This window comes from Elgaria multicarinata, chromosome 4 (genome assembly GCF_023053635.1).
Source record: "Elgaria multicarinata webbii isolate HBS135686 ecotype San Diego chromosome 4, rElgMul1.1.pri, whole genome shotgun sequence".
NCBI lineage: Eukaryota > Metazoa > Chordata > Lepidosauria > Squamata > Anguidae > Elgaria > Elgaria multicarinata.
The window spans coordinates 55,440,025-55,467,049 of NC_086174.1; the positions used below are offsets into that span (position 1 = coordinate 55,440,025).

The 27,025-nt window shown below is 38.8% G+C and overlaps 1 protein-coding gene across 6 annotated transcripts in view; it reads left to right on the plus strand.

The window, feature by feature from the left end:
• Positions 1 to 26,190, plus strand: part of AKT3 (AKT serine/threonine kinase 3) — a 171,124-nt gene extending 144,934 nt beyond the window's left edge. For 4 of the 6 annotated variants that reach the window (XM_063124331.1, XM_063124326.1, XM_063124328.1 and 1 more), the window contains 5 exons: positions 1,436 to 1,650; positions 3,438 to 3,525; positions 13,712 to 13,771; positions 21,234 to 21,336; positions 22,676 to 26,190. In XM_063124331.1, coding sequence (XP_062980401.1) covers positions 1,436 to 1,650; positions 3,438 to 3,525; positions 13,712 to 13,771; positions 21,234 to 21,336; positions 22,676 to 22,761 — 552 coding nt within the window. In that variant the 3' untranslated portion in view covers positions 22,762 to 26,190. Of the gene's footprint in view, positions 1 to 1,435; positions 1,651 to 3,437; positions 3,526 to 11,380; positions 11,538 to 13,711; positions 13,772 to 21,233; positions 21,337 to 22,675 lie in introns of those variants that run through there. The other 2 variants (XM_063124329.1, XM_063124330.1) reach the window with 2 other exon arrangements.
• Positions 26,191 to 27,025: the final 835 nt, after the last annotated feature.

Below are 27,025 nucleotides of genomic sequence, written 5' to 3' on the forward strand. Positions count from 1 at the left end.
CCCGGAGCACCGCCCCTTCCCTGTCCAGCTAATGACGACCAATCAGGGGGTGCCATCAGCTGTGACATGCCTCCTCAGCCAAAAAAGTTGGGGTACGTGCCCGACTTTTTTCAGCAGAGTTTCTAGGGTTTGCCCCTGGATGGCTTCGCAATGGCAGCTTCGTTATGTAGATGACCTGCTGCTACTCTGAATCCACCCCGGAACAAACTCTTTGTCAAGACATGCCCCAAGTCTGTTTTGGATTAAATGCAGTTTAGTATGTTGTCCAAACACTAAGTTGTGGTTAATCTTAAATATGGATGGTTAAAACAAGCCAATTTTATGCAGATTAAAGATGATAAAGATTAACCACAGTTTGTCTGGGTTTACATGACAAGGGAGGTTGTGGTTACTCTAAAAAGGCAGCTAAATCTTCAGCACACCTCCTCACAGTCACTCTGGACAAAGGAGGGGTGCGTGAGCTCAGTGCTCACTGCAGCCCATTATTCTCGTAACATCCAAACACAGTACATTGAAACCTAGAAAATTCTCTAATGCTTTAAAGTCCAACTCTTTCCATAATAAGATATCATCTGTTTCACTTGTCACATACTTTAGTTGTGTTTTATAAAAGATCTAAGACGTTACTTGCTGTAACAAATACATGAATTATGTAGTAATACGAGAGAGCATGCTTTTCATCAAGGCTATTGCTTTATTCCTGTGCAAATTTACGTCGATTTAACCCGTTAAATCCCATATGATTGATTAAATTCTGTTTAATCAGCTTACAGCATGAATTAAAATAAGTAAATAGGTCACAAAATGGTGCAAGTAGGGCTAATTCTCTTGGAATGGCATTAGAAGCACTAACCAGTAGATGCCTATGACGTTTATGCAATCACATTCCATGGATCAATAAAGGTAATAATGAATGCACTATGTGGAGGAAATACCACAATTTCTTGAATATAATATTGGAAAAATGAAATACTTTTCAACGTAAGTACTGCTACAAATAAAGGCTCCTGGACTGCACAACTGTACAATTGGGCTTGATTGAGTCTAGTGTGGGTATAGCACCTGCATATGGAGTGATATCACTGAGCTCAGTTGAGTTCTGTTTGCTCACACTCCACCTCACCGAAGTGAGTTCACAGGTGCACACTGGCACTGCAAGGGAGCATTAAGTTACATTGGAAGGGAAGTATGCAGCCACACATACGTTCTTACAGTGGATGTGGAGGATGAGGAAAGTTAGAAGGACTCCTTCGTGAAGAGGTACTGTGACTGAGTTCAGTTGGACTGAGACCTTAGTTTCAAGAGAGGGGAAAAAATCTAGAAGGCTCAAGCTACTTACAATGGGAGACCTATAAAATGGATGCACATACTAAAGTTAACTTTAAAGGAAAGGACATTTAGTAGAAATGCTAGTACCTTTTTATTACTATTTTAGGTTTTGGAAGACAATGACTATGGCCGTGCAGTAGATTGGTGGGGTCTTGGAGTTGTCATGTATGAAATGATGTGTGGCAGGTTACCATTCTACAACCAAGATCATGAAAAACTTTTTGAGCTCATACTTATGGAGGATATAAAATTTCCTCGAACTCTCTCATCTGATGCAAAATCACTGCTTTCAGGTCTCCTGATAAAAGATCCAAATAAACGGTAAGTTTAAAGCCAGTTATGCACAGGTTTATATTTTAAGCTTAACATTTGTTGGGGAATGAGACGGAATGGAACCAAAATTATTGCTTTCCAGAACAATTGTTCATAATTGTTCTTTTCTTTTTCTTTTTTTAGTTGCAATATTGTTAAATAGTGCTCATAAAAATTTAAACACAACAAAGAGCAATTGATCTAGACACAAGGAGGAAATCCTTAATTCACCTTTCCCCAGGGGGAACACGAATTGAATAGTTGTGATCTTGTTAAGGGCTTATTCAGTAATTCAAATCTCTACTAAACAAGAAACAATTACAGGGGCAGAAGCTACAAGGAGGACATTTCTAATTAAAGATACAGTAGCCAAGAAAATGCAGGTATCATGGTGTTCCTGTATGTTTTCTCCCTTTGGGACAAATAACACCACTTTCCCACATAATCCCACCAATCTGGCTGTCCCATCATCGGCTGCATTTACCTTTTTAAAAAACTACAGGATTTCCCATTGTCTCATACAGTTGCCATCTAAGTGGACAAAAGCAATTTCACATTAAATACGTAGTACAGAAGCAAGCGGAGAGGCTGGCTGAAACCTCTTGTTCATGCTCTTCACAAATTGCACTCCTGATTAACATCCCAAGGAAGTGAAGGTTGGGGCTTGAAAGGGAACATTAATAATGCACATTTATTTATGTGTTTATATATTTCTCAATTTAGATTTATGCTGCCATTCAAATATCAGAGCGACTCACAATAAAATATTTAAATCACCATAAAATAATGAATACATTAAAATAAGTTTATTTGAAAAAAAGCAGAATTGGGAAGGGGATAGGGCTTGATTTCATTTTAAAATGATCTCTGCCCCTGGCCTAATGTGAGAATGTTTGCAGTGATTATGTAACTGGATAGCCTAATTTTACTGAAGAGGAGAATATCGAAGCCCTGTGAAAGAAAATGTTAGCTTGGAAGATTGTTGTTTTTTCAAAGGAAGCAGGAAAAGGGCAACATTAAAAGTAAGTAAGAGAAACATAATTATTACTAGAAGTAAATGTAAGCAATGAAGATAAAAAATTTCGGCAAGGTATCAATTTTGGGAGAAATCAGAAGGCGTAATAGGAAATTAAAAAACTAAAGTAATAGAAAGGTACACTGCCGCCAATGGAAAATGTTGTAGAAGAAGTAAACAAAAATGTGTCCCTTATCTGTTGTATTTCAGAATCTATGTTCCAGTTAGTAGAATTTTTTTGTAGCTTGATAAGGGCTATGGCAGATGGAAGCACCGAGGCATATTTACTGCAGGCTGCATTTGAAAAACTACTTTTTTTCTTAGAGCAACTTCAAGCAATATGCTGCAAATAGAACAGGGTGTGCAAGTACCTCATGCTTGCTTGTTTTATGCATTTTTGTTTTGTACAAAATAATACTTTGCATCTTCCGGGAAAAATATAAATCAACATAAATCATGAAAGCCTGTCTATGTGACTCCTTTCTGCTCATTTGAACTGCAGTTCCTGCCAATACAGGTGGGAGTACCTGAGCTCCAAGCTGTGTGGGTGAAGTCATCTAACCTACATTTGTGTGTTTAAAATAAAAAAAAAACAAATTCATCAGTCTCCTAGTTGAAGGCTTTATTAAGTAGCTTACCTCTTAAATATCATACTGTTTCATAGAATGGTTTTGATTTTCTGTGATGATCAACTGGAATTACAATGTCTAGGTAAAAAGGATATTCTGATTTTTTCCCTCTATCACTAATAAGTCATGTAATTTATATTTCCCCCCAATAGTCTTGGTGGAGGACCAGATGATGCTAAAGAAATTATGCGGCACAGTTTCTTTGCTGGAGTAAACTGGCAAGATGTATATGATAAAAAGGTAGGTTTGCATGGATGAAAATGAATGCTTAAGGTCTTCTAAAGATGTTTCAGATCTAGTTACCAGCTGAGATTTTTTTTAAAAAAAAAAAATTAAATAATGTTCCTAAAAGAAATCATTTTTGAATTAGTTGAATAAACTGGCAAAACTATAGGGCATGATCCAGTCAAAATCAAGCACTTATTGACCCTCTTCAAACAACACTATAAAGAACCATGATTAATCGTTTTGAGCTAAATGGCTTAGCATGTTGTGTGAACCATTCCTAACCATGGTGACTACATAATCTCTGGCCTGGTTCAGACAACACACTAAACTATGCTGCTTAACCACAAAATGGTTAAGGGATTCCTTTAACCATTTTGTGGTTAAGCAGCATTGTTTAGCGTGTTGTCTGAACCAGGCCACTATTTAAACACGCTCACAAACCATTTGCTGCAAAAGGGTTAGTGACCTAACCATGGCTTAGCATGTTGTCTGAACAGGCCCATTGACTTTAGTTTCAGTGGAAGCATTAAGTATGTACTTAACTCTCTCCTACTGAACTTAATCTGAGTTTAAAGTGCTTAATTTTAGCTGGATCAGGAATGTACTTCATAACGATACATGCCCTAATCCAAGACAAAATAAGTAATTTCTTACTTTAAAAAACAAACCCGAAACCTACTACCATCATCCTGAGACAGCTAGTTATGCAAATATCTATAGTTGGGCATAGAACTGTGTTCTCAAATGGTTGCTGTTGGTGAGATTTATTAGGCTAGGCTACATACCATCCAGGACAGGATGGGGCTGGATGTAGTCCTTTCCAATGAATCTTAGGTTGATACAAGAGTAACTAAAGTGGGCTACACATGCATAAATATCTGGGTGGGCTTATCAGTCAGAGTTTAGAAATTAGACCATTGTAATTACAGAATGTCAGCTTTGTTCCCCTTCCTCCATTCTTTTATAAAACTGCATTCCCACAATCTGTTTGTAGTAATTAATAGGGCTGTGCACGGACCCCCGATCTGCTTCGTGGCCTGATCCGGAAAATCCGGATCGGGCCCGATCCTCTTTGTGCTGCTCCGCTGGTCCCCGAGATCCGGCTTTGCCGCCGTCGCCGCATGGGCAGTGGCGGTGGCAGCAGCGCAAGGTAAGCCACCCCCCCACCCCCTTACCTGCGTCCGTCATCATGGGCTTCATTTGAGGCCCCGGCTTGAAGCAGAAGAGAAAGCCGCGGCCTCTTCCGCATGAAGCCGGGGCCTCAATTGAAGCCCGTGACGGATGTAAGGCTGCGGCCTCTTCCACTTGAAGCTGGGGCCTCAATTGAAGCCCGCCACAGACACCATTGAGTCCCACTCCCCCCCCCCCACTTACCTGCGTACGGAGCTCCGGATTGAGGCAATCCTCTTCGCCTCGATCCGCAGCCTCGCCCCCCCGACTCTCTTCGCCTCCGCCTTTTCCGGAGGCGAATCAGGCTGCCTCCCTCCTGCTTCTCTGAACCGAAGAGAAGCGGAGCACAGCCCTAGTAATTAATGAAATATGTGGACCATTCTTTCTGTTATAAAAATATATGTTACATTTTAAAAGGTATTTTTATGGTACAAAGAATAGCATACATATGGGCCCAAATATTTAATTAAGTACTACAATTTACAAAGTAAACATGTTTCTTGCCTGCCTCCTCCTCAAATGGTGGGAAAGGAACTATTATGCAACATGCCTTTAAATCAATGTTCCATATTTTTATACTTGCTCTTGCTCTTTTGGAATTCATAAGTGTAGCATAGCTCTTTAAAGACTTGTGTGAGAGTCAAAAAGGGACATCTGGTGTGGGGTATCTGTATGACTGAAAATGCCTTTTCTTCCCCCCCCCCTTTTTTTTTTTTTTTTTTTGCAGTATCATGCTGTGGTTTGTCTCTTTACATTTTAAGGGTATGTTTTGTGTAATTCATCATAACACAAATTGCTTTTAGTTCACCATTTTAATATTACATAAATATATTTCTGAAGAAATTATTACAGTTCCTTAAAGCTTCTCAGGTAAACAGCTTCTCTAGGAACTTCAGAACCTGTTTGAGTCTTTGAGGAATGTTTCCTGGCTCATTTTGGCTTTCTCCAAATCTCCTTGGTCAGGCCCCTTCTTTGTATCAACCAAATAGAGTTGCCTTATGGAGTCTCAAGCCTTCCTTACATTGATGCATATGAAACTATAGTAGTATTTACATATCATTTAATACCTACTTGGCTCTGACATGCATGACATGATGCCCACCCTTTCTGGGAAACATTGAGGAAGGCAAAACTTAGCAAGCAGCTCTGCCTTGCTTCTCTAGAAACCGTGTTGAATACTTTCTAATATTTCTGTTAGCAGTGTTATGCATAGAGGGTAGTTATAGAACTTCACAAGTTCCATAAATCTCCAAAATGATTAATTCTATTTAAAATAACAGTGTAACTCTACTGGAATTGCGTCCATGCTCGTGTAACATTTCCCCATCCTCAGATATTAAAATTAAAAGTGACTAAAAATATTAACTTTACTAAAAGTTGATATTTAATTTCTTAAATTCTTAAATGCCCTCTTGATATTTTGCTAGAAAGAAGCAGTGACCACTGGAAGCCAACATGAATTTGTCAAGAACAATTCCTACAAGACTAATATTATTTCATTTTTGATTGGTTGGCTTCCTTAGTAGTTTGTGGAAATCCTGTAGACTTCAACAAGTCATTTAACAAAATGCCCCATGATATTCTGATTAGCAAGCTAGTTAAGTGGGGGCTAGATGGCACTACTACAATTTGGATCCACAGCTGACTGGATTTATTTTCTCAGTGTGCTGCTCAATGTTTCCTCATCAAAGTGGAGGGAGGTATCGAGCAGGGTGCCACAAGGTTTGGTCCTGGGTCCTGTACTCTTCACTTTTATTAATGACTTGGAGGAAGAGATGTGGACAGGGGGGAGTGCTTATCAGATTTGCAGATAACAAAAAAATGGGTGGAATGGTTAATATCTTAGAGGATGGAAACAACATTCAAAGTGACCTTGTTAGGTTAGAATATTCGGCAAAAAATAATAGAATGAAATTCAACAGAGACAAGTGCGAAGTTCTTCACTGAGGAAAAAGAGATCAGATGCACAGGTATAAGATAGGAGATATTTCGCTTGGCAATATCACATATGAAAAGGGTCTTGGGGCGTTACTAGATGAGGCTGTAGCGCGCGTTACCTTCCGCAGTCGTGTCGAGGCTTCCAGATGACGTTCACGAGGATCCGTCGTTATCCTGCGGTGAAGCCTCTTTCTCCCAACTTTAAAAAAGTGAGTTCTAGTGCGCCTTTTCCTGGCGGCCCGCGCTAATTCGGAGTACTTGTGGGAGGATGTGAGGTCACTGCGGTCCGCACTGGTCAGGAAAAGGCGTGCTAAGGGGAGTGGCCAGCGGCTTCGGTCAAGCCGCCTCCGCCATTTGCGCCCAGCCCGCCAGCTGGGGCAGCGCAGCTGAGTGGCTTTTTTTTATTATTCTCACAGTGGCAGTTTGCGCAGGACCGGAGGACCGGAAAAGTGGCTGGTGTGCTGCTGGGGGTGGGTGGGGGATGGGTGGGGGATGTGCACCTGTTTTTTCTACTTCAACCTCTGCGTGGGTCACTTTTCGGAAAGGCGGGCATTCCACAGTCATGGGAAGTTGGTGACTCCTTGGGTGGGCAGCCACAGCGGCCGCATAATGGCAGTGCTGTACGCTGCACCGAAGATGTAAAGGCTAGCGGGGACTCAGGGGGACGCTCCAGGCATGAAGGGCTGTGTGCCTGTTGGTGTGGGTACGCGGCTGGAAGAGGGCACAGCTGTTTCTGGGCTGCTGCCATGCCTACGCCCAGATGTGGGTTGGCTCCGTGGGATGGGGGGAGGGCACAGAGGCGGTCATCGCCACCGACACTTCAGAGGCATGATGGGAGATGTAGGCACAGAGTGCCCATGCAGACGACTGACCTCGGGTCATATTACACCCGCCACGACCCCCATCAGGAAGTGACCTCATCAATGTTCACCCCTCAACACCGGCACTCGCTGGTGCCTGAGGGGGCTGGTACGCAGTAGCAGCAGCAGCAGCACTTCAGCTGGCACTGCCGCTGCCGCCGGTGCCGCGGCGGCATCACTGACGGCTGCGCAAGCGATCTACGCTGTTTGCGGTCTTTCGGACTTGCGCAAACCGTGCGGCGAGCGAAAAAACCCCCCACGGAAATCAGGCCGGTGTGGCTGCGCAACCGTGCTCGAGGCGGCAGCAGCACAAACGGCGCAAACTTCTGCCACAAATCTAAGGAAGGTGTGTATCATGAGGCATCACGGCTGAACGGGGAAATCCGCTTTCACCGCTCCTCAACGACGGAACACCCAGTAGGTCTAGCAACACCCTTGGAGTTGGAGGCGATTACAAGCTGAACATGAATCAGCTGTGTGATGTAGCTGAAACAAGGCAAAGGAAATTGTAGAAGTATAGTTTCAAAATCTCAGGAAGTAATAGTTCCACTCTGCTCAGTGCTGGTCAAACATCACCTCGAAGGCTGTGTCCAGTTCTGGATACCACTGTTGTGTCATGTGAACAACCCAATGAAACCAACTGCATAGGGAGGTGGTGGGCTCTCCATCATTGCACTTATTCATTATTATTATTATTATTATTATTATTATTATTATTATTATTATTTATATAGCACCATCAATGTACATGGTGCTGTACAGAGTAAAACAGTAAATAGCAAGACCCTGCCGCATAGGCTTACAATCTAATATTCAAATAGAGACTGGACAGCCATCTGTCAGGAATGCTCTAAATGGGAATCCTGCACTGACCCCCTTCCAATTCTATCACTCTATAAACACACTGTGTTTTCTTGACTGAGGTCTAAATAAATGACAAATAAGGAAAAGCAAAATTACACAGTATAGCTCTGTTTTGAAAATATCTGTCAATAAACGATATAAGATATTCCCCACTACTACTGCTTTTTCTGCACTAAGGGTGGGCGGGGGGAGGACTCATGAAAGCTATAGCAAGAACCAGAGAGCCAGAGCTAATTTGGATCATTTCATCAGGTTGAATCTTGAGAACCATGAGTGGAATGAGGCTTGTAGATGGAAAATTCCCCACATCTCCACTCTGCTGCAGCCCCCTACATTTTCGAAAGGACTCTCCAGAATGACGTAGGATGGGGCATGATGGTGTGTGTGCGTGTGCGTGTGCTCTCGGAGAGGAGAATTGGCTAATATTGGGCAGAAGCACCTTGTGTGAGTGAGACTACGCAATGATAGACTTTTGGTTCTGGAATTGTCAGCATGTGAGGAAACGCTTGATATAATGAATTCTAGAAAATCTGATTTTTTTCTAGTATTCTACTGGTTTAGCACACTGTCTTCAGACTTTTTAAGGTGTTCATTGCAACCAAAAATGTTAGATTTTTCTTTAAAGAAAAACTGGGAGTATGGCAAAATTATTTCATGAAGTGATAATCACCAGACCACTTAGCTTTTGTTTTCAATGGTACTTTTCACACTTTCAGCAAGTGAATCTGAGAACTGAAATTTCTCTCTCTGTTGGAAGGGAAAAGTTTTCTGAAAAGGTTATGTTTTTGAAAAGGTTATGGTTTTCTGTCCATTGCAACTGTGTGTAATTCAAATAGTCTTTACCTTTACTCTTAAACCTTTACTCCCGCTGAAGAATTTGTAGTTGCCTAAATTTAGTACAAAATAGGATTGTATTGCCTCCAACTTAAGTGCTCACTCATAAGGTATCTGAGCTCCTTAAAGTATTTGTGCATTATCCGTTGGTACATATGCATATGCAACACCTTGTTGCATGCAAGCATGTCTTGGTTAGGGATATGATTTTAACACTCATGCATATATTTTAGCTCAACATAGCTTAGCTACAGCTATACTGAAAGATTGTCCAGAATTGTCATTCCTTTTCTGAAAACAATAAAGGTGGAGATTCATAAAAGCCTGTGTGTGTGTGTGAAATGTTTCTGTGTGAGCACAAAGGACTTGCTGATTTACCCCTTTCAGAGGTAGCTTCTTGTTTCTCAACAGCTTTTCAGAGGGCTGCTGCCAGAAGGAAGAATTCTGTGTACAGAATTCCACATGTGGTGTTTGGGAATCCAGCCAAAGCTTTTGGTATCAAAGTAGCATTAGAAACCTTAGTTAAAGATTTTACTGTGTTTACAAGTCAATTCAAGCGTTTGTAAAAACCTTTTATTGTATAAACCAATGTTGGGGGATAAAATTCGTCTTATTTTTTCAATTCATAGAAGAGTTTCAGATTTTTTTTGCTCATAAGATTTAAATGTATAGAATTACAAACATATATTAAAATATACTAGTTATGTTATTAACTAATTGAAAAATGTAAGCTAAAAATGCAGTTGCATATTTAACCCAAAGGAACCTGTGGGGTTGCAGTGGTCCCCAACAGCTGTTGGAAACATTTTTAGATTTATGTATTTATTTATAGCAAACGTAAAACACTCCATATACTCCTTAAAAATAATGGGGTCAGTTGTCCTGTAGGATTTCATCTCTTCCTCCTTTTCAGTTTTTTTTAAAAATGCATTTAACTTATAAAGCTATAAGATTTAAATTACTGTGTTGGAATGAATGTGAAAGTGAAACTAAAAAGTGCTTATGCTAATTGGGTTCTATTCTGTGCCCAGCAATTCTTCAAAATAGTGTGTGGAAAATAACTTATTTTGCCTGTATCATGAATTCGTTTTGTTTTGGTTATACCACTTCAAGACCATGGGGGTAATTCTTTTTCTGATTTTGGTAGATGGTATTCCCCCCACCCCAGTAAATTCCTGTGTGTATCAACATTACAAAGCGCTACTGTGGTCCACTGGATCCCAGGTGTAAATACTACCCTGGAGGGTTAATTCTGCTCCAAAGTAGCTTTATCTTGACACCGGAATTAATGTCCTATTAGTACAAACATGCAACACTTATTTGAAAACACACACTATTAGGCTTCTGGGGTATATGGTACCCCTTACTTACTTACTATGACCCCAGTATGTCACAAAAGGCACTTTGGGTTTCTGTTTTACTTTCTCTTTTGTGCTTCAGGGCTCCCTGATAGCCCAGTGGAGACTGCCTAATTGGTGTGTTGATGGGTTGTATTTTCCCCCAATAACATGCCACAGGTTTGGATATCCCTAACAGAAGGAATAGCTTCTCACTGCTCTCTGCATGTTTTAGAAAATTAATTAACATTGTGGGGTGTAATGTACCCAAATAGCTTTTGTGTTAGACTACATTTTTCAAATGTGATACCGGCAAAATATAGTGTTTTATGTTCATATCCTACCTTTAATTCCAGCTAGGTCTATAACAGATCCATTAGACCCTAGTAGTAGATTGATACTGTTGACGTAATGGAGGATTAAAATGTCATCACAAATTCACAAGATTAGTAAAAGTTCTGTGCTGAATATTTGACTACAGTTATTTACTTTTAAAGTAGCAGTGAACATTAATTAAGGAGAGAATTGTGTTATACACAATATTAACAGTATAAACTGTTTTATCAATGTGATTTATTCTATGGGATTTATTCTTCCATTTCTAACACACATTCAAACTGTAAATGTGTAATTGGATTTTAATTTGAGGTGACTGTACAAAAAGGCTTTTGTGGTGATTGTATTATTGGTTTGGTCTGTATACAAGACTTTCAAGGTGACAATTTTTAAGAATAATTGCTAGCCTGGATTGTATTGATTTACAACTCTGGTGTTGATAACAGTGCTGTGGGCACTGCTATTTTAAACTGTGTGTGTTTTTTTTTTTTTTGGTGATGTTGTTTGTTTGCTTTTTTTGCTTCCTAGGTGGCTTTCTTGGGTTGTCCAAACCTGGGCATTAGGGGTTGTTCGTGGGTTAAACAATCCCACGTTAAACCATGGTTTGTTCTTGGCTTAACTTGGGGTTGTTTAATAATCCACGACTTGCTGCCAAATGCCACCTTTATTAAAATTTGGGATTAGAGTGAGTACCACTGGCTGAGCATGTCCCTCTTTGATCTAGTTTTGTTAATGCAAAGAGGGCTTTAATAGTTTGCTCACTTGATTAATGGATGTTCAGAAGGACAGAGGGCCTGTCATGAAGTTGCTGTGCTTACATAGAATATGCCTGTGATTAGGAAATGGCTGCAAATTAGTTGATCAAAACTGAATGTAAACAAACAAAGCACACCCTAAAATAATTATTGCTAGAAGGCCCTTTGATCTGGGAGGCTTAGGGACATAAGTAATTAATGGTTTCTTCTGCTCACTTAGGTTGTAATCTTGTGATGCTTATGAATCTGTTGCTGCACACGGATTTTCAGTTTGTCGGGGTAGGATGGCCAAGTAACCCTCCTACCCCTTTCACTAACTCCATTTGGTCAGTAGGCTTATGACAATATTCAGATTTAGGCCTAATCTACACCAAGCAGGATATTGCACTTTCAAAGCGGTATGAAAGCGGTATATAAAAGGCAGGAGCCACACTACTGCTTTATAACGGTATTAAAGTGCACTGACAACTGTTGGGGTCCATTGACACATACCATATACCACTTTCATAGTGAAATATTCTGCTTAGTATAAATTAGGCCTTGGACGCAGCATCATTGTTCATATTTTTCCAATGCACTTTACTCTTAAAGATTCTTCAGAGGTTGAAGCTGTATAGATTGTACAGGCCAGCTTAATAGCCTAACACAAGAATGTAGAACCTCAGCCACAGCGGCCAAATCCAGTGCTCTAGGGCTCCAAATGCGGCCCACCATGGTTAGCCAGAAAGGGGTTGGACTGAAAGAGGTTCTGCACCCCTACCCTACTGGATGGGTCACCCAGGAGCATTTTAATATTAATTCTTCCTATGCAGTATACTATTGATCTCTATGTGATTAGACACTGCTTTGTTCTTATAGCTCATCATATGAAGGTATATCATAAAACAAAATCAACAAATGAAGACAACAATCCTTTTACAACTAGTGTAGGATTCCCAATCAATCAGTCAATTCACTGAAAAATAGTAAGCATAGATGGGTTTGAATCCAGCAGGCCACTCATGTGATTAGAGGGTGCTTCTGCTCATGCAAGAGGCATGTCTTTCACCCCCACCTGAAACCCCTGACCACATTCAGTGCCATCCTGCAGTGTGCCTTGACCCTGAGGAGTAGTTCTGCAGGGATGCAAGAGACTATGCTAGGAAGAAGGTAGCAGGAAAGTCCCATTGTGCAAGGGAACTCTGATTTCTTTTCTTTGCATCCAAGCCTTGACTATTGTTATCCATATGGCACCTCAAAGACTCAGAAACCTGAAATCCCAAAAGAGTTGCAGTATTACATTCCAACAGAGATGTTTGACTCTAGCCAGTGTTAGTTGTTAGTTTGGGAACTAAGCTATACCCAGTGCTTTTTATGTGGAATTATCCGCTACACAAAATCCATAGGAGATATAAAATGAACCATACTTTTTAAAATATTTAGAAGAAACCAAAGGCTCTATATCAGGGGTAGGCAATGGGATGCCCGAGGGCACCAGTGCACCTTTCCTGGTGACCCCACCGCAGGTGCCTTAGCTCTCCCACTTTTTTAAAAAAGAAGTTTAACACATTTTCTTACCAGCTTGCGGGTTCAAAGGAGTTATGTAGTGTGTTCAGCTTCAGATCCCACTTCCGCCTTGTACTCAGTCCTTTAGGTGGGTTACTTGTCCTTTGTGACCAGCAATGCCTTTCATGGTAGCTAATTTGGACAGCTCAGGACACTTTCTCAAATTGCCAAATGTGCCCACAGGTCCAAAATGGTTGCCTACCTCTGCTCTACATTGAGCATCATACTATTAAATGTTGATTTACATAAAATCCCAGTGCCCCAAAACTTCTTTTATTTTCTAGCAATGCTTTTCACTGAATAATTTTTTTTTATTTTTTTAATGAAAAAAAAATCACATACAATTCTCATTAGAGAACATAGAATCTAAAAAGTGGCACCTGTTTATTAAACATTTTTTAATTGTTCGGTATTGAGTGTCCATACCCAACTCTAATTCTAGTTGTTCATCTCTTCCTTATGTATATTACTTTTAACTCTTATTTTTCATGATGCCACTTTAGAAGGAATATTATTAGGAAGGGGTTTCTTACTGCGTTTCTCTTATTTTCTTCTGGAGGTGGTGTTGAAGTCCCATGTGCTGGTTCCTCATTTCTTGACAAGAGTTCTTCAGAAGCTGGTAATGTTTTTAGAGGTTTTTCCTCTAAAATTGGGTGATTTGCTTTGACAATATCCATACATTTTTGTAACCAAGAGAATATTTTATAGGATGTAAAATTTAGAGTTACATTTAAAAACAAAAAAAGCAGTAGACTAAGAACTCCATCATCAGACAAGCTTTTTATTGCACGCTCGTTATTGGGCATTCATGGATTTTCGCAGGTCCCTCTCACATTGTTGTCTGCCTCCCATGCGCCTCCCGCTCCTTCTAGTCTTCTTCACATGACAGAAAAACACCCCAGTAAGTCCAACTTATTTTTAAAGATAGAAGTTGCCACTATCTCCTGCCGTGTGCAGGAGAAGCAGCACGATCAAAATGGCCCACTGAATGGGCCACGAGCAAGTTGTTTACTTCCTCTTTCAAAGGAGGAAGTAATGAGAGACAAACACATGGGAAGAGAAGTGATGGTAAGCAAACACGATTTTGGCCTGTGTGATGATGCTCTAAGTCTACAAATGTGCCAAGGGTGCAAGTAAGAATTGCTCATGCCACTCCTCTGCCCTACTGTATATATTGAGCAAAAGAATCTGCACAAAGGAACCAGCAGCAGAGACACCTAAGGTGGTAGTAGAGAGAGGCTGAGGATTGTGTGTTGAAGCCGTGGAAGTGCACTATCCAAAGGTTTTGTTAGGAAGGCGATGGCATAATGATAGCTCGAATGGTTGAAGTGGAAGTAAATGTCAGCTCTCAGAGATGCAGATACTTTTGGCCACGCAAGACCTATTATAAAATTGCTTAATTGTATGTAATAACCTGATTCTATATATGTTTACTCAGAAGTAAGTCCCACTTTGTTCATTGAGACTTACTTCCAAGCAAGTGTTCATAGGATTGCATCATAAGGCTATTTTTCATTTGCTATATTGCAAGTGTGTTTTGTTACTATGAATTACTGCAGAATACTTTGAGTGTGAAAAATACCACCTAGGTGAACATTTTCATAGATTAGACTTTTGGACAGCAGTGTAAAGAGAATTTAATTTTGCTATTTTCTTTTTCCCAGGATTGACTTGACATAATGAATATTACTAAGAGGCATTAAAATATTTAGACTTCTATCCAATGGTAGCTTTGCACTAGTGGAGAGCACTTCAGCAGGTACCCAATTTTTGTCAAACCCCCTACCCCAGCATCTCCACAAAATACTGCTTCTGAAGGTTAGGGCACCTTCTAGAAAAGTATGGATACAGCATAGAGGGAGACGTGCTCGTGCAAAACTACTACTGCAATACAGCCCCTTAGATCCCAACCTAGAGGTTTTCATGGGTATTTGAATAGCTTTATATGGTACATGATTCCAAACTTGGTCAATCAAGTAGAAACCTTCCTATATGGATGCCACATAGGTTTTGGAGTAGACCAAAAATTTGGATTGAAAGAACTGTCTCTTAAATTATGCAAGTTGCATGACAATCACCCATTTCTTCCTTTTTCTTTCTTACTAATAATTTCTGCAAAAGGATAGATAAAAAAATGATATTATCATTATTATACCAAGTCATGCTGAGAATTCCTGCCATGATAGACTTCTATTTTTTACACTAAAAGAACCTGATAAAAGCTCTCCTATTACAGGCTCTTCAGAATGTCTTTCATATTTAATATTTACATCATATGTTGGAATTTTTTTTAAAGAGAAATGTAAAACTTGTGTGGATTGTAAAAGCCTCAATCCATAGAATCATAGAATAGTAGAGTTGGAAGGGGCCTACAAGGCCATCGAGTCCAACCCCCTGCTCAATGCAGGAATCTACCCTACAGCATACTTGACAGATGGTTGTCCAGCTGCCTCTTGAATGCCTCTAGTGTGGGAGAGCCCACCACCTCCCTAGGTAACTGGTTCCAGTTAAAATTACTTGTAATCAAGCTCTATTTGAAACCAATGGAACAAGTGAGTCATGACTAACAGTACAACAGCTACTCAGAAGTAGCCCCGATTGAGTTCAATGGGACTTACTCCCCAGAATACAGGCTAAGGTTGCAATCCTAAAAACAGCATTAAACACAGTAGGGCTTCTGAGTAACCATGCAAAGGCTTACATTAGCCATCATGACTAATTTTAGCTAGATAACGGTTAGTTATTTTCTTTTTTCTTTAAGAATCTCAATTTACCACAATACTAGGGAACTCTTACTCGGACCAACTCCCTAATTTGCTGACATTTATTCTGCTGCAATAATTCCTCTTCAGATTTATAGTATACTTCCTTGAGTGTGATAGGGGATAAGCTTTGAAAAACAAAATACTAAAGTTAATGAAAAATTAAAGCAAGTAGTGGTCCAGAGTCCAAAGAAGCATATGGGCTCATGGCATATGGGAAACCAGTTTTGATAATGAGGTGAGTTTCAAAAGCTGTTTGTGATACAGCAGGACAGTTTGGGGGATCTGCTCTTCAAAGATAAACGTTTCAAATCATCTTGCTGAATATATTCTTGAGCCTATAAGTAGCTATTCAGAAGCCAGTTTTTTTGTTTTTTTAAAGAAATAAGTGTGAGTTTGTTTAGAAGACTAACCTCCACTTACGGAGGCATTGTACCTCTAATTATGAGATCCTGGGCCATGCCATTACCATTATTCCCTGCTTGTGAGTACCTGAGCATCTGCTGCTAGAAACACAGTGACCGGTTCATACAATGAATCAGCCTACCGTGGGTTGTTTAAACTACGGTGAGCTGTGCTATGTGCCAGCCAGCATTTTGCATATTCAAGCCCTAACTGAATGTTGTCATGTTGTCCGAACCCAGTCACCGTGGATTATGCAAGGGTTAAACAACCCTTCCATAACCCTACAGCAGACCATGGGTCAGGAGTTGAATATGCAAAATGCCTGCTGGTCTCATCAAACCAATCCAAGGTGAGTTGTTTGATCATGCGAACTGGCCCAGTGCATCCTCAAACCTTAATAGATGAAAATCATCAAACAGAATAGGACCAGGCCTGGAATATCTCCATTGACAGGATGGCAAAGATGCAGTGATCTTTTATGTCCTTACATGAATGGTTTTATATTTTATATAATATATTTTAATGGTTTCTAGTTTATGTAATCTTCCCAGAGAGCTTCGACTATGGGCAAAATTTATTTATTTATTTTTCTTTTATTACATTTATATACCGCCCCCTAGCTGAATTTCTCTGGGCGGTTCACAGAAGTTAAAAACAGTGAACATTAAAAACAAGTATATAAAATTTAAAACCATCAAGAACATAAAAACAACAATATCCTTTTAAAAACAACTATTCTGGGGTCAAGTAAGGACAAACAAACTCAGCATATGTTGTTAACTGCCTGGGAAAAGAGTAAAGTCTTGACCTGGCACCGAAAAGATAACAATGTTGGTGCCAGGCAAGTCTCATCGGGAAGATCATTCCATAATTGGAACTACTAACTAAAGTAGTTCTTACCTACTTGAGATGGAAGGTCCTGGAATGCACGCCTGTTTGGAGGTCATATCTTCTGACTTTCTTGCAGTCAGGTTGATTACAGTTATATAGTAATAAATAAAGATACTCTGTTCATGCACAATAGCATTCTCTTTTTTATTGTATCACATGTTCCAAGTCTACGCCATACCACAAACACAGAACTGAGCCCTGGTTAAAGTTCTGTGCCATCAGATTGTGCCTAGAGTGCTGATTCTTTTGTGACAGACAAATATATAAGTCATTAAGCAGTAAGGTGGAAAATTTGTTTAAAAGGTCTAATCTAAAATATGTCATTTCAGTGAATGGGGGAGTGAGAAATGGCTATATTTGTGGACTGTATCTTCTCCAGTGAATTATTTTATGGATTAAGGCTACATCTTTTGAGATCGATTTATTAATAATCTGTGATGTTAGGAAAACTGTGTTAGGACTTGAACTTGATGAAATTGCAATTCTAGGGGATAGCATATTCTGCAAAGGCAATTAGAAGATTTTTTAAAAAAATAAATAAATAACTGTACTAGTATATATTGAAAAAAGAGTTTTTGCTAGTTCTCTTGTGGGTGTGCTTGAGAGAAAACTAAATCCAAGCTCAACAGAAAGAAAATGATCAAATCACAGTGGCTTTAATAAGACATTGGCCTGAATTCGCTCAGTACCCCTGCAGGAGCATAACATTTGGCAGCCACATGTACAGAGGCCCCTTGTGGAGGCATAGACACCACCACATACATCATCCTTACCACACTGTAAGTCTACTGGTTGCTCTGCACGCTTTTGCAGGCAATTGTGTGTCTCTACAAGCATCTGAACCCAAGAATTTTGTATTCAATATGAACGATAGTAATAACAGCTTAATTCAGAATATGGCTTGAGTGGATCATGAATTGCTGTCAAATATTGGATGGGATTTTTCATGTTCTAAATATTAGTTAGTTGCAGGGGCTTGATTTAGACATAACTTTCACAGTACTATATTATTATTATTAGTATTAGTATTAGTATTAGTATTATTATTTTACATTTATATACGTCCCCATAGCTGAAGCTATGTATTATGGGGAGGTATATAAATGTATTACTTTACATTTATATACATTCCCATAGCTGAAGCTCCCCCATAGCTGAAGCTCTCTGGGCGGTTTACAGAGATGCTTGTGTTCAGGAGGGAACACAAGCTGAGGTGCTCCCTCTTTTAGCAAAGTCTTCCTGGTTTGTTAAACCACAATTTCCCATGACATCGAAACTGAGAAACTGGTTTAGGTGGTTCCTACAAAACTGGGTGCTGGTTTGCAATCCTGGTTTATGGCAGTCACAAACTACATTTTCCTGCTTCAGGCGACATTGGAGACTGGTTTCACACACTCGGAAGTTTTTGCTGAAGATGGGAATGTAAGGGGAGGAGGGATGGTTTGTTGTAGCCGGAATGTTATGTCTGAACTGAGCTAGTGTCAAGTGTGTTTAAGCCATTTATTTCAATGGATGCACGCTTGGCACTATTACGTTCATGGCATTCATGGTTATGTACTCGTTTTCATTTTTTGTAGTTTAATGTAACTTGTTATGTTTGAGTGGGAGTGCAATGCCTTTTAAATAGTTTCTACAGTTTGTGTCCTCAACACTTTTGATATTGCTTCACTAGATACTTCTCTGTTCTAGCCCTATTCTTTGTACCTTTATGGGATTCCTTCCAGAGTTGTCCTATATACCTTCACTCCCACATTCTCTCTGTTTATGCTCATTTGTGTTCATACCAAAACATAGTGGAAGTTAAAAGTAGCTAGTTGTTGCTAGAAAAGGCAAATACATAATATAATTTTACCAAGTAAATTGAGACATACTGGATTTGTTAATATTCTTATACATTAAGTCTTAACTATGTTGCTGTAACTAGGACTTTAAGTATAATCTGACATTAGTACATAATGTTTGTGAGTGCAACAAGTTGTTATTCAAGATGGGATTAAGTAAATGCTTGCCATTCAACGATAGATTGTTTGGGGGCATTTATCCATTGCTTTTTTGTGAGTACCCATGTTCCCACCTGTAGAAAGCAGGAAAACAGTTTTCTGGAAAGAGGAGGAGTAATTAAGGGATACCTTCCTTCTCTATGTCCCATTAAAAGCCTGGGCACTGCAAACATCCCTAAGCACGCTACCACTAGGAATAGAAATAGGAATGAATAATACAACTGATTAGATCCAACCCTAGAATATAGGAGTCCCCCAAGTTTCTGGGAATTGGGAGTCTGGAAACTATTAAGTTTATGCAGGGTGTAGTTTTGATTAATATGAAATAGAGATTGCTGAGTATTGGTCTAACTCAGAACAGATTTTTCTGTGCGGTATACTGAATCTACCAAAAATATGTAAGGACTGAAGCCGACCCTACCATCCCTCCTCCCTATGGCAGCTTCTCCAGACCCCTGAAAATGCTGCATAGAGGGTCAGGGGACTCTGCTGAGTGGGTGTATAGGGGATCCTCCCAAATTGGCCAGAGCCACCTTCTGTGAGTAGAGCCCTTCCATCAATGGAGAGCAGATTCTGGATTCAACCTCAACTGTTTATATAGCTTTGAACTGGAATTTAATACAAAGAAAATAATTTCTTCAACACTGCAGTCCTAAGACTGTTTAAAAGTAAGTCCCATTAAATTGGGTATAGTACTTCAGGCTAAATCAAGTATCCCTTTCTAAGAGTAATAGGTGGGTGGAAAGAGATTAACTTTATATAAAATGTTTTAATGCATTATTGCGGGTTTTGAAACCTTACAACCTAAACATATGTCCCAGTCACATTGGGAGTGGGATAGCAATTATATATGTATATATATATAATTGACCTGCCCATCACTTAGAACAATGTAGACAATTCTGTAGAACTACGCAATTTTGCAGGCGTTCTGCTGTGATACAGATTTGCAGAATATTGTCTTTAATTAGTTGATGAAAGAAATGTTTACTATAACGTATCATTGAGTATTTTTCACTTTGAAAAAATCCTGTATGTTGAATGAAATTCTGTGCTTTTTCTGAAATTGGGCTTTATCTTTATAGTGGAAGTTCATTACAAATCAGCTGCCTGTGTCAATATTACTATGAGAGTGCTTTTAAGCATTATTATTTTGTCAGTAATATCTGAATTCTAGTATAGAAGACGTAAAATTGAGCTTAGCAGAATTAAAGCATTCTGTTATCTAGAGATGTGTCTATGAACATTCTCTGTATTTTGAAGAGAATATTCGTGAGAATATTTAAGAGAGGTATGCTTCTCAGTCACACATTCCCGTTGTTCAGAATACAAAAATTAAATATGTGTGTATCAATAAACATTATTATTTCAAAATTAACTAATGGGCTTCATTAGATTATTAGTTAGTTATGTTTTATAAAATTAGACCACCCTTCAGTAAAACTACGAAAGTGAGACCTGGAATCCTAGGGCAACCGCCAAGTCCCAAATGCCATGGTGGTGCCTACCACCACTGAAACCTTCCTTTAGGTATCCCCACCCCACCCCGCCCCATTGTGGCCAACTGCGACTAACCTCCCATTTTAATTTGCCACAGTGCCCTGGAATGAATTATAGCATTATATGAAGTTAAAATGGTGGATTCTAGCTTCCCTCAGAACAGAGGAAGCTGTCCAAAAGGCACCTTGTCCAGGGCCTCCTCAAACCTGAAGGCATTGTCCTGGACAACAAAACTGTAAAACACCAGTATAAAATCACAACTGAAATAAAAAATAAAATAGAACAGCAGCTTTTTCCTTTTCCACTTTGCTTTTTCCATGTTTCAAAAGCTGGAATAGCAGGTATGATTGCCAAATGACTTGCCACAAACTAGTTTCTGAATTGACTTTCAATCTAAGATCATGGCGGTGCCAGCTTTTCTAACTACTGGATCAGAAGATGTTCACTTAATCCTTACGTGTCCTGCTTTTAAGGTGGTTGTGTTCACATTCATTAATGCATTTTTTCTTCCCCACTCCTTCAGCTTGTCCCTCCTTTTAAACCTCAAGTGACATCTGAGACAGACACCAGATATTTTGATGAAGAGTTTACTGCTCAAACAATTACAATAACACCACCTGAAAAATGTACGTATCTCAGAAATAGTTAATTATAGTAATCTAGGGGATTGTATATATTTTATTTTATTTTAAAATACAAAATGTAGAATATCTATTTGATGCCAGCAAAGAAACAATATGTTATTTGCAAGATTTGTATCCAATAGTTCCATGAGCAGTAAACATCTCAGGCAACCAATATTTCTTTCCCCCTCCTTTTCCTTGCAGTCACCTATTTTGCCCCCAAACCCTCTCCAGCAGGTTGAGAGACCATCTTGAACAGTGAAGAGTCATACAGGATTATTGAGGAAGTGAGCAATTTCCTGAAATTGGGTGGAAGAATCTTGCTCCAGTGAGAACTTTGCTGGTGCAATATTCCCCTGCCTCTTTTTGGATGATTCTCCCTTCCCACTGCAGGCTCTATATGACACAACTCCCACTGTTCAGGAGCTCGTCCCTCGACCAACTGGACAGAGTTTTTACAGAGTACTAGGGACTACAATGGGGGGAGGGGAAGAGAAACACTGGTTGCCTGAGCTACCTTCTACTCACGCAACCATTGGATACAAACCCAACTCTCTTAAGAAACCTTGTATCAGATGCTTTTCAGTAGTCATATTTTAGGATTAATGACATACTGATAATCCACTAGAGTAATTCAGACATTTTGTCTGAATTATGTCTCTAGACATTTTTCATAGTTGTTAATATTCCCAGTCCCAGTAAAAGTGAATAGGAGAGGTCCCAAATACTACCTCGGGGGGTAGTAGTAGAGGTGCATATTTGATGTCATAAAACAATTATGATAGTACTTCTTTTCCATTCATGTTGCATGTTAAACGTAACAATTTAGTCCCATTTTGTTTGAAGATCCAATTTAGTCCATTCTGTTTGAATTAAATAAAATGGTCTTTAGCTTTACAAGAAGCTGTTGGTGAGTATGAACACAGCATTTTCACTTCACAGTTTCAGGTCAATTGTTATGAATTTAAGTGATGTTCCATATTTGAAATGTATACACAAATCCATTGAAAAGAAAAAATGGAAAGACACAGTCTACAGTGTTGGACTGTAATTTCTTCATTGTTTATGTAACATTATAATTTATTTAGTCCAACCAGAGAAAACACTTCATCTTCCTGAAGCTTCCAATATTTGTTGATAATTATATGCTGTACTGAAAAGATTGTTAAGATTTGTTCTGTATCATAGCTTCACTGAAACAGTGGCTTGATTTTTTTTTTACTATGTATAGTAATACTAAAATATAACCACAATTCCTTATATCAAACTTACCACTAAAATAATGTTATGAAATGCACAGGAAAATAATTTTTCTGAGTACCTTTAAATTTCATTTCCACAGATGATGAAGATGGCATGGATTGCATGGATAATGAAAGACGACCACATTTCCCTCAGTTTTCCTATTCTGCAAGTGGAAGGGAATAGCTCGTTGTTTTGTTCTGCTGCTTCACAGTCGTATTAGATTTATCACTGAATATGATTCCTGAACATCACCACCAGTACTTGCTATTATTTAGGATAGCAGAGCACTTTCAGAGATCATTCCAAATTGAACAAGTTCCCTTCCTGACCAATCAGCTGCTTTGATTTATCTGCATGACATTTTATATTGGTCTAAGGTCCCGTGCTGTTACTGCTGTTCACTGTTTCAGCATGAAAGTAACAGTAAGAAGCAAGCCAAAAATATTGTGATGTTAGATGACAAATTCTCATTGGTGCATTTTGTGCACAGCTGGCTATCACTTTCTTGTCTTCTCAGAGTAGAGGCTAAAGGACATGTTGGTCTGAGAAGTATTCCTCACTTCTTCCAGAAGACAAATCAAAATTCTAATAAAAATGACAGTTAATGATGTTTTCACACATCTGTTTGAACTGGACAGAACCAGGAAACATAGAAGGTGGTGGTGTACATATGCAAAGCTTTGGTAGGCATATCATCACTTGAATCAGACTTGTCATTAACATCTGGATGGAAACATTCAGGAGAAGGACTTATAATTGTTAATATATATAAATAAATATATATATATATATATATATAAATATATATATATATAATTTTTTAATTACTGTTGAATACTACACAAGAAGCAAAAAGGCTGGGATCACCTAGCCTCCCACTTAGACTTCCAGATTCACGTGCAATTATGGAGAATGGGACCTTTAAAATGCAAGAAGTTAAGGCATAAATGCAGCAACTGAAGTTGTTTAAAGGTCTTATGATTTGCATCTCTTTCATGCTTCTCTTTTTTCTTTGTTGATATACATCACCCCTGGAGGCTGAAGAATGTAGACAGGCATAACAACATCGCTTTTCACCAAAATTTGTACACTAAGGTAAACATGAGTTTGCCTTACATGTTTTTATTTTGGGTTTGTGAATTAGTTTTTTTCTTCAGGTGTTTTAACTGAATATTTTTTGTTACACTTCAGTAGTATTTATTTTTTAGTGACAACGATTGTATGTGTCATGTTTGCAAATGCTGCTACATCCTAGAAGAGGCTTACCATTTATTTTGTAATGTGTGGAAGGACTGTACAAGCTGAACAAAATAATGCACTTTTTATCTCATGTGAAAATGTTAACAAGACTCTGAAAGTGTACCATGTACTTAGAATCGGATTTCTGTAGCTGAAACATTTCATGGTCAAGAGAAAATCCCAAAGCCATGTATCCAGAGGATTCGTGCACTCTCCACTCAAGGTAAATGTTAGTATAGGAGTCAGATAGCACCACTGTAGAGTCCAAATTATTAAGTCCACTCTCATTACAAGAAAAATAATTCACTATAAAATTTCAAGAATACATTAGGTTGCTGGGAATAGCCATTTTATGTGCTGTTTGACTATGACTCACAATATTGTTAGTGAGTTGAATTAACTTTCTCAAAATATTTATTGAACAAGATTTCTGAATGTTTTATTTTGTGATTTAAAAAGTTAAACAGTGGGGGAATGCAATTTGTAATACAGCCTTTGGTGATTAGAGTTGGGATTTTCCAAATGAGCCAGTAAATGTAATAATGGTACATGCCAGAGGTAATGACATCACAGAATGCTACTCCATGGGATTATCATTGAAGTATCTTGGCTTCATTATCTTTCAACTCCTATAACAAACTGTGATTTAGCCAAGTATTATGATTGATGTGTACATGACTTTTGAAAAGAAAATAATATTTACATGCAGATGTCTCAGCCTCTTGATGCTGAAAATTTATCGATACCCCAGAATGAAAACCACTGCAGGCAGTGGAATATGCTGGAGTTATCAAGAGGCATGTGGGCATTTTATTAAGGCAGCTAAGACAAACACATACTTTCCATTAGCAAAGTAGATTTTATCATATCGTTGCACCTCAACAGGTCGTGAATAGTGTACACCTCTTGAGTGGAAGGAATACCGAATAAAACTACATCTGCACCTACTGTTAAAGAGTGTGACACTGAAATAGTGAGGAGCCGAGTGAATCAGTGCTAGACAGAAATTTAGTTTATGAGCAGTGTCCCAGTATACCAAATGTCACCACATGATTTACTTAATATTCACAGTGGCCCCAATCCAGAGTTTCTTATATGCAAAAATCTCTCTGCTGGTCAGATGGGCAGTGTGGTCCATTGTGACCACGTCTCACCTTTTAATGTGGGCAGAGCAAAAGCTTAGTAGTCTCACTGTCCAAACAGAAGATCAGCACTGTCAGAGTTAGTACCACATCTGTCTGTGTGTCAGATACATGCCAGCCGAATTAGTAAGGAGCACCATATGCACAACCACTGGTGTGAGATGTGGGATTTCCCCTCCCATACAGTTACCTTTCTTGCATAACCCTGACATCTGCACATGGATCAACTTTGCTGGATTGGAACAAGTATGCTTTCCATGATTTAAAACATTTCCTAATTAGGCGGGACTGCAGCTTATAGCAGTGCTATTTTAGCTTGTTCCTAATCTATAGAAAAATAATTTAACATAAAATAAAATTATCAAGCTGTTATATTTCAATGTTAGAATACTATTTATAGAAGCCAATAGTGAATTATTTGAAAACCATGCAGTAGGTCAGTTGATATGCTGGGTCATTCCATGGAGTCCCACTTTTACATTTGAAAAGAATAGCAACTCATTCTGCATTCTAAATTGTTAATACTATTATTAAAATGACCATTTAAAACCAGTGTATTTGTCACAACCGTACCTGGTTACCATACCTTGGTAATAACTTACTGATTTCAGAATTGCTAGCATGCTGGTCTGGGAGGATAACACAGTAAAGTCTAATTCTGGAGACTGGTAGAAAGACAAGGTAGGTGTTGTTTAATTCGAGAAGTCTACAAAATAGAATTTCTATGGTCTCACTCTCTGTACTGCTGTAGGTATGCCTTACATGGCTATTCTCCAAATCCCAGTTTTATATTTTTTTGAGTATGGCGCAATATAAGAACTGGCTCATTAGGTATTATTTCAAATGCCTTTTTCTTACAAGTATAATAACAAAAATACCAAACCTAGAACAACTGTGTTGATGCTTAAGAAAATACAAAATATAAACACTATTGCCTGATATAGCTATGAGCTATGCAATCACTGGGCTTATACACTTACAAACCTAGCTGGATGAGCAATGGTATGTAGAAATGGGTCCAATAGATATGGTTCTTCTCACCAGTCTAACAACCTGAGCTGCACCCTCGAAGCATTCACCCCACCAATCAGTAGTCAAAATTGGGCTGGATTCAGTCTCTTCCCTGTTGCTTCCCTGGCAAACAGCTAATTGCCAGGATTTCTTCTTGTTAATAAGGGCTTCCATGTGCAGCCTTGGTTATTCAGTGTATATTTTGTATTGGACACCACCACCCCTACACACACTGAGAGATTATTTTATGTAAAAAAAAAGTTTACTAATTCAATAGAAAATAGCTTTGGCACATAGGATTAAAAATATGTATTCAACAAAATCATCTTTGCTGTCATCTCCAGGACTCACTAAGTACATATGAATGATCACTGCCTGCATTATATTTATTTCTGCACAAGGAATGCTGTTGACTATACATTGGAAATGGAGTGAGCATCTGGATTTTACAAAAGAGCATTTGATCAGTTCAGTTGTAGGGATGATTAGGGAACACATGGAGCTGAATCCAATGTTAATCATTGTAGAGTTTTTGTTTTATTTTGTTAAAGCCTGTAATAAAAAAGTGATAAAAATACTTACTCATTGAAATGAATGGAGCTTGTCATGACTAACTGAAGTCCCATTCATTTCAATGGGTCTACTCTAAGTAGAACCAATATTTTGCACTAAATTGATGTGATCAGGCCATCCTTAAAGAACTACCCATGTCTAATAGTGGATGTCTTATACCACTCCAGAGCATTCCATTTCATAATACTTTGCTTTCTAGATCCCTAAAATAAATACCTTTGTTGGTAGCTGTTTTTCGCTATCTAGTTGTACAACTAGAAGTTTTGAAAGAATCATAATATTCATCTTCAAATGATAAATGGCCTCCGGTGCATTTATGGTGTCATAAAAGACTTCCAACAGTTTTCTGGTGCATTCAAAGGAAGGATAGTATTCTCAGGTACAGAATGAGTTGCCTTCCAGTAAAAAGAATAGTTTCACTAATCCTCAAATTGTATTATATACTGAAAGGGCATAGAGCAATGCATTATTTGTTTAGTGGT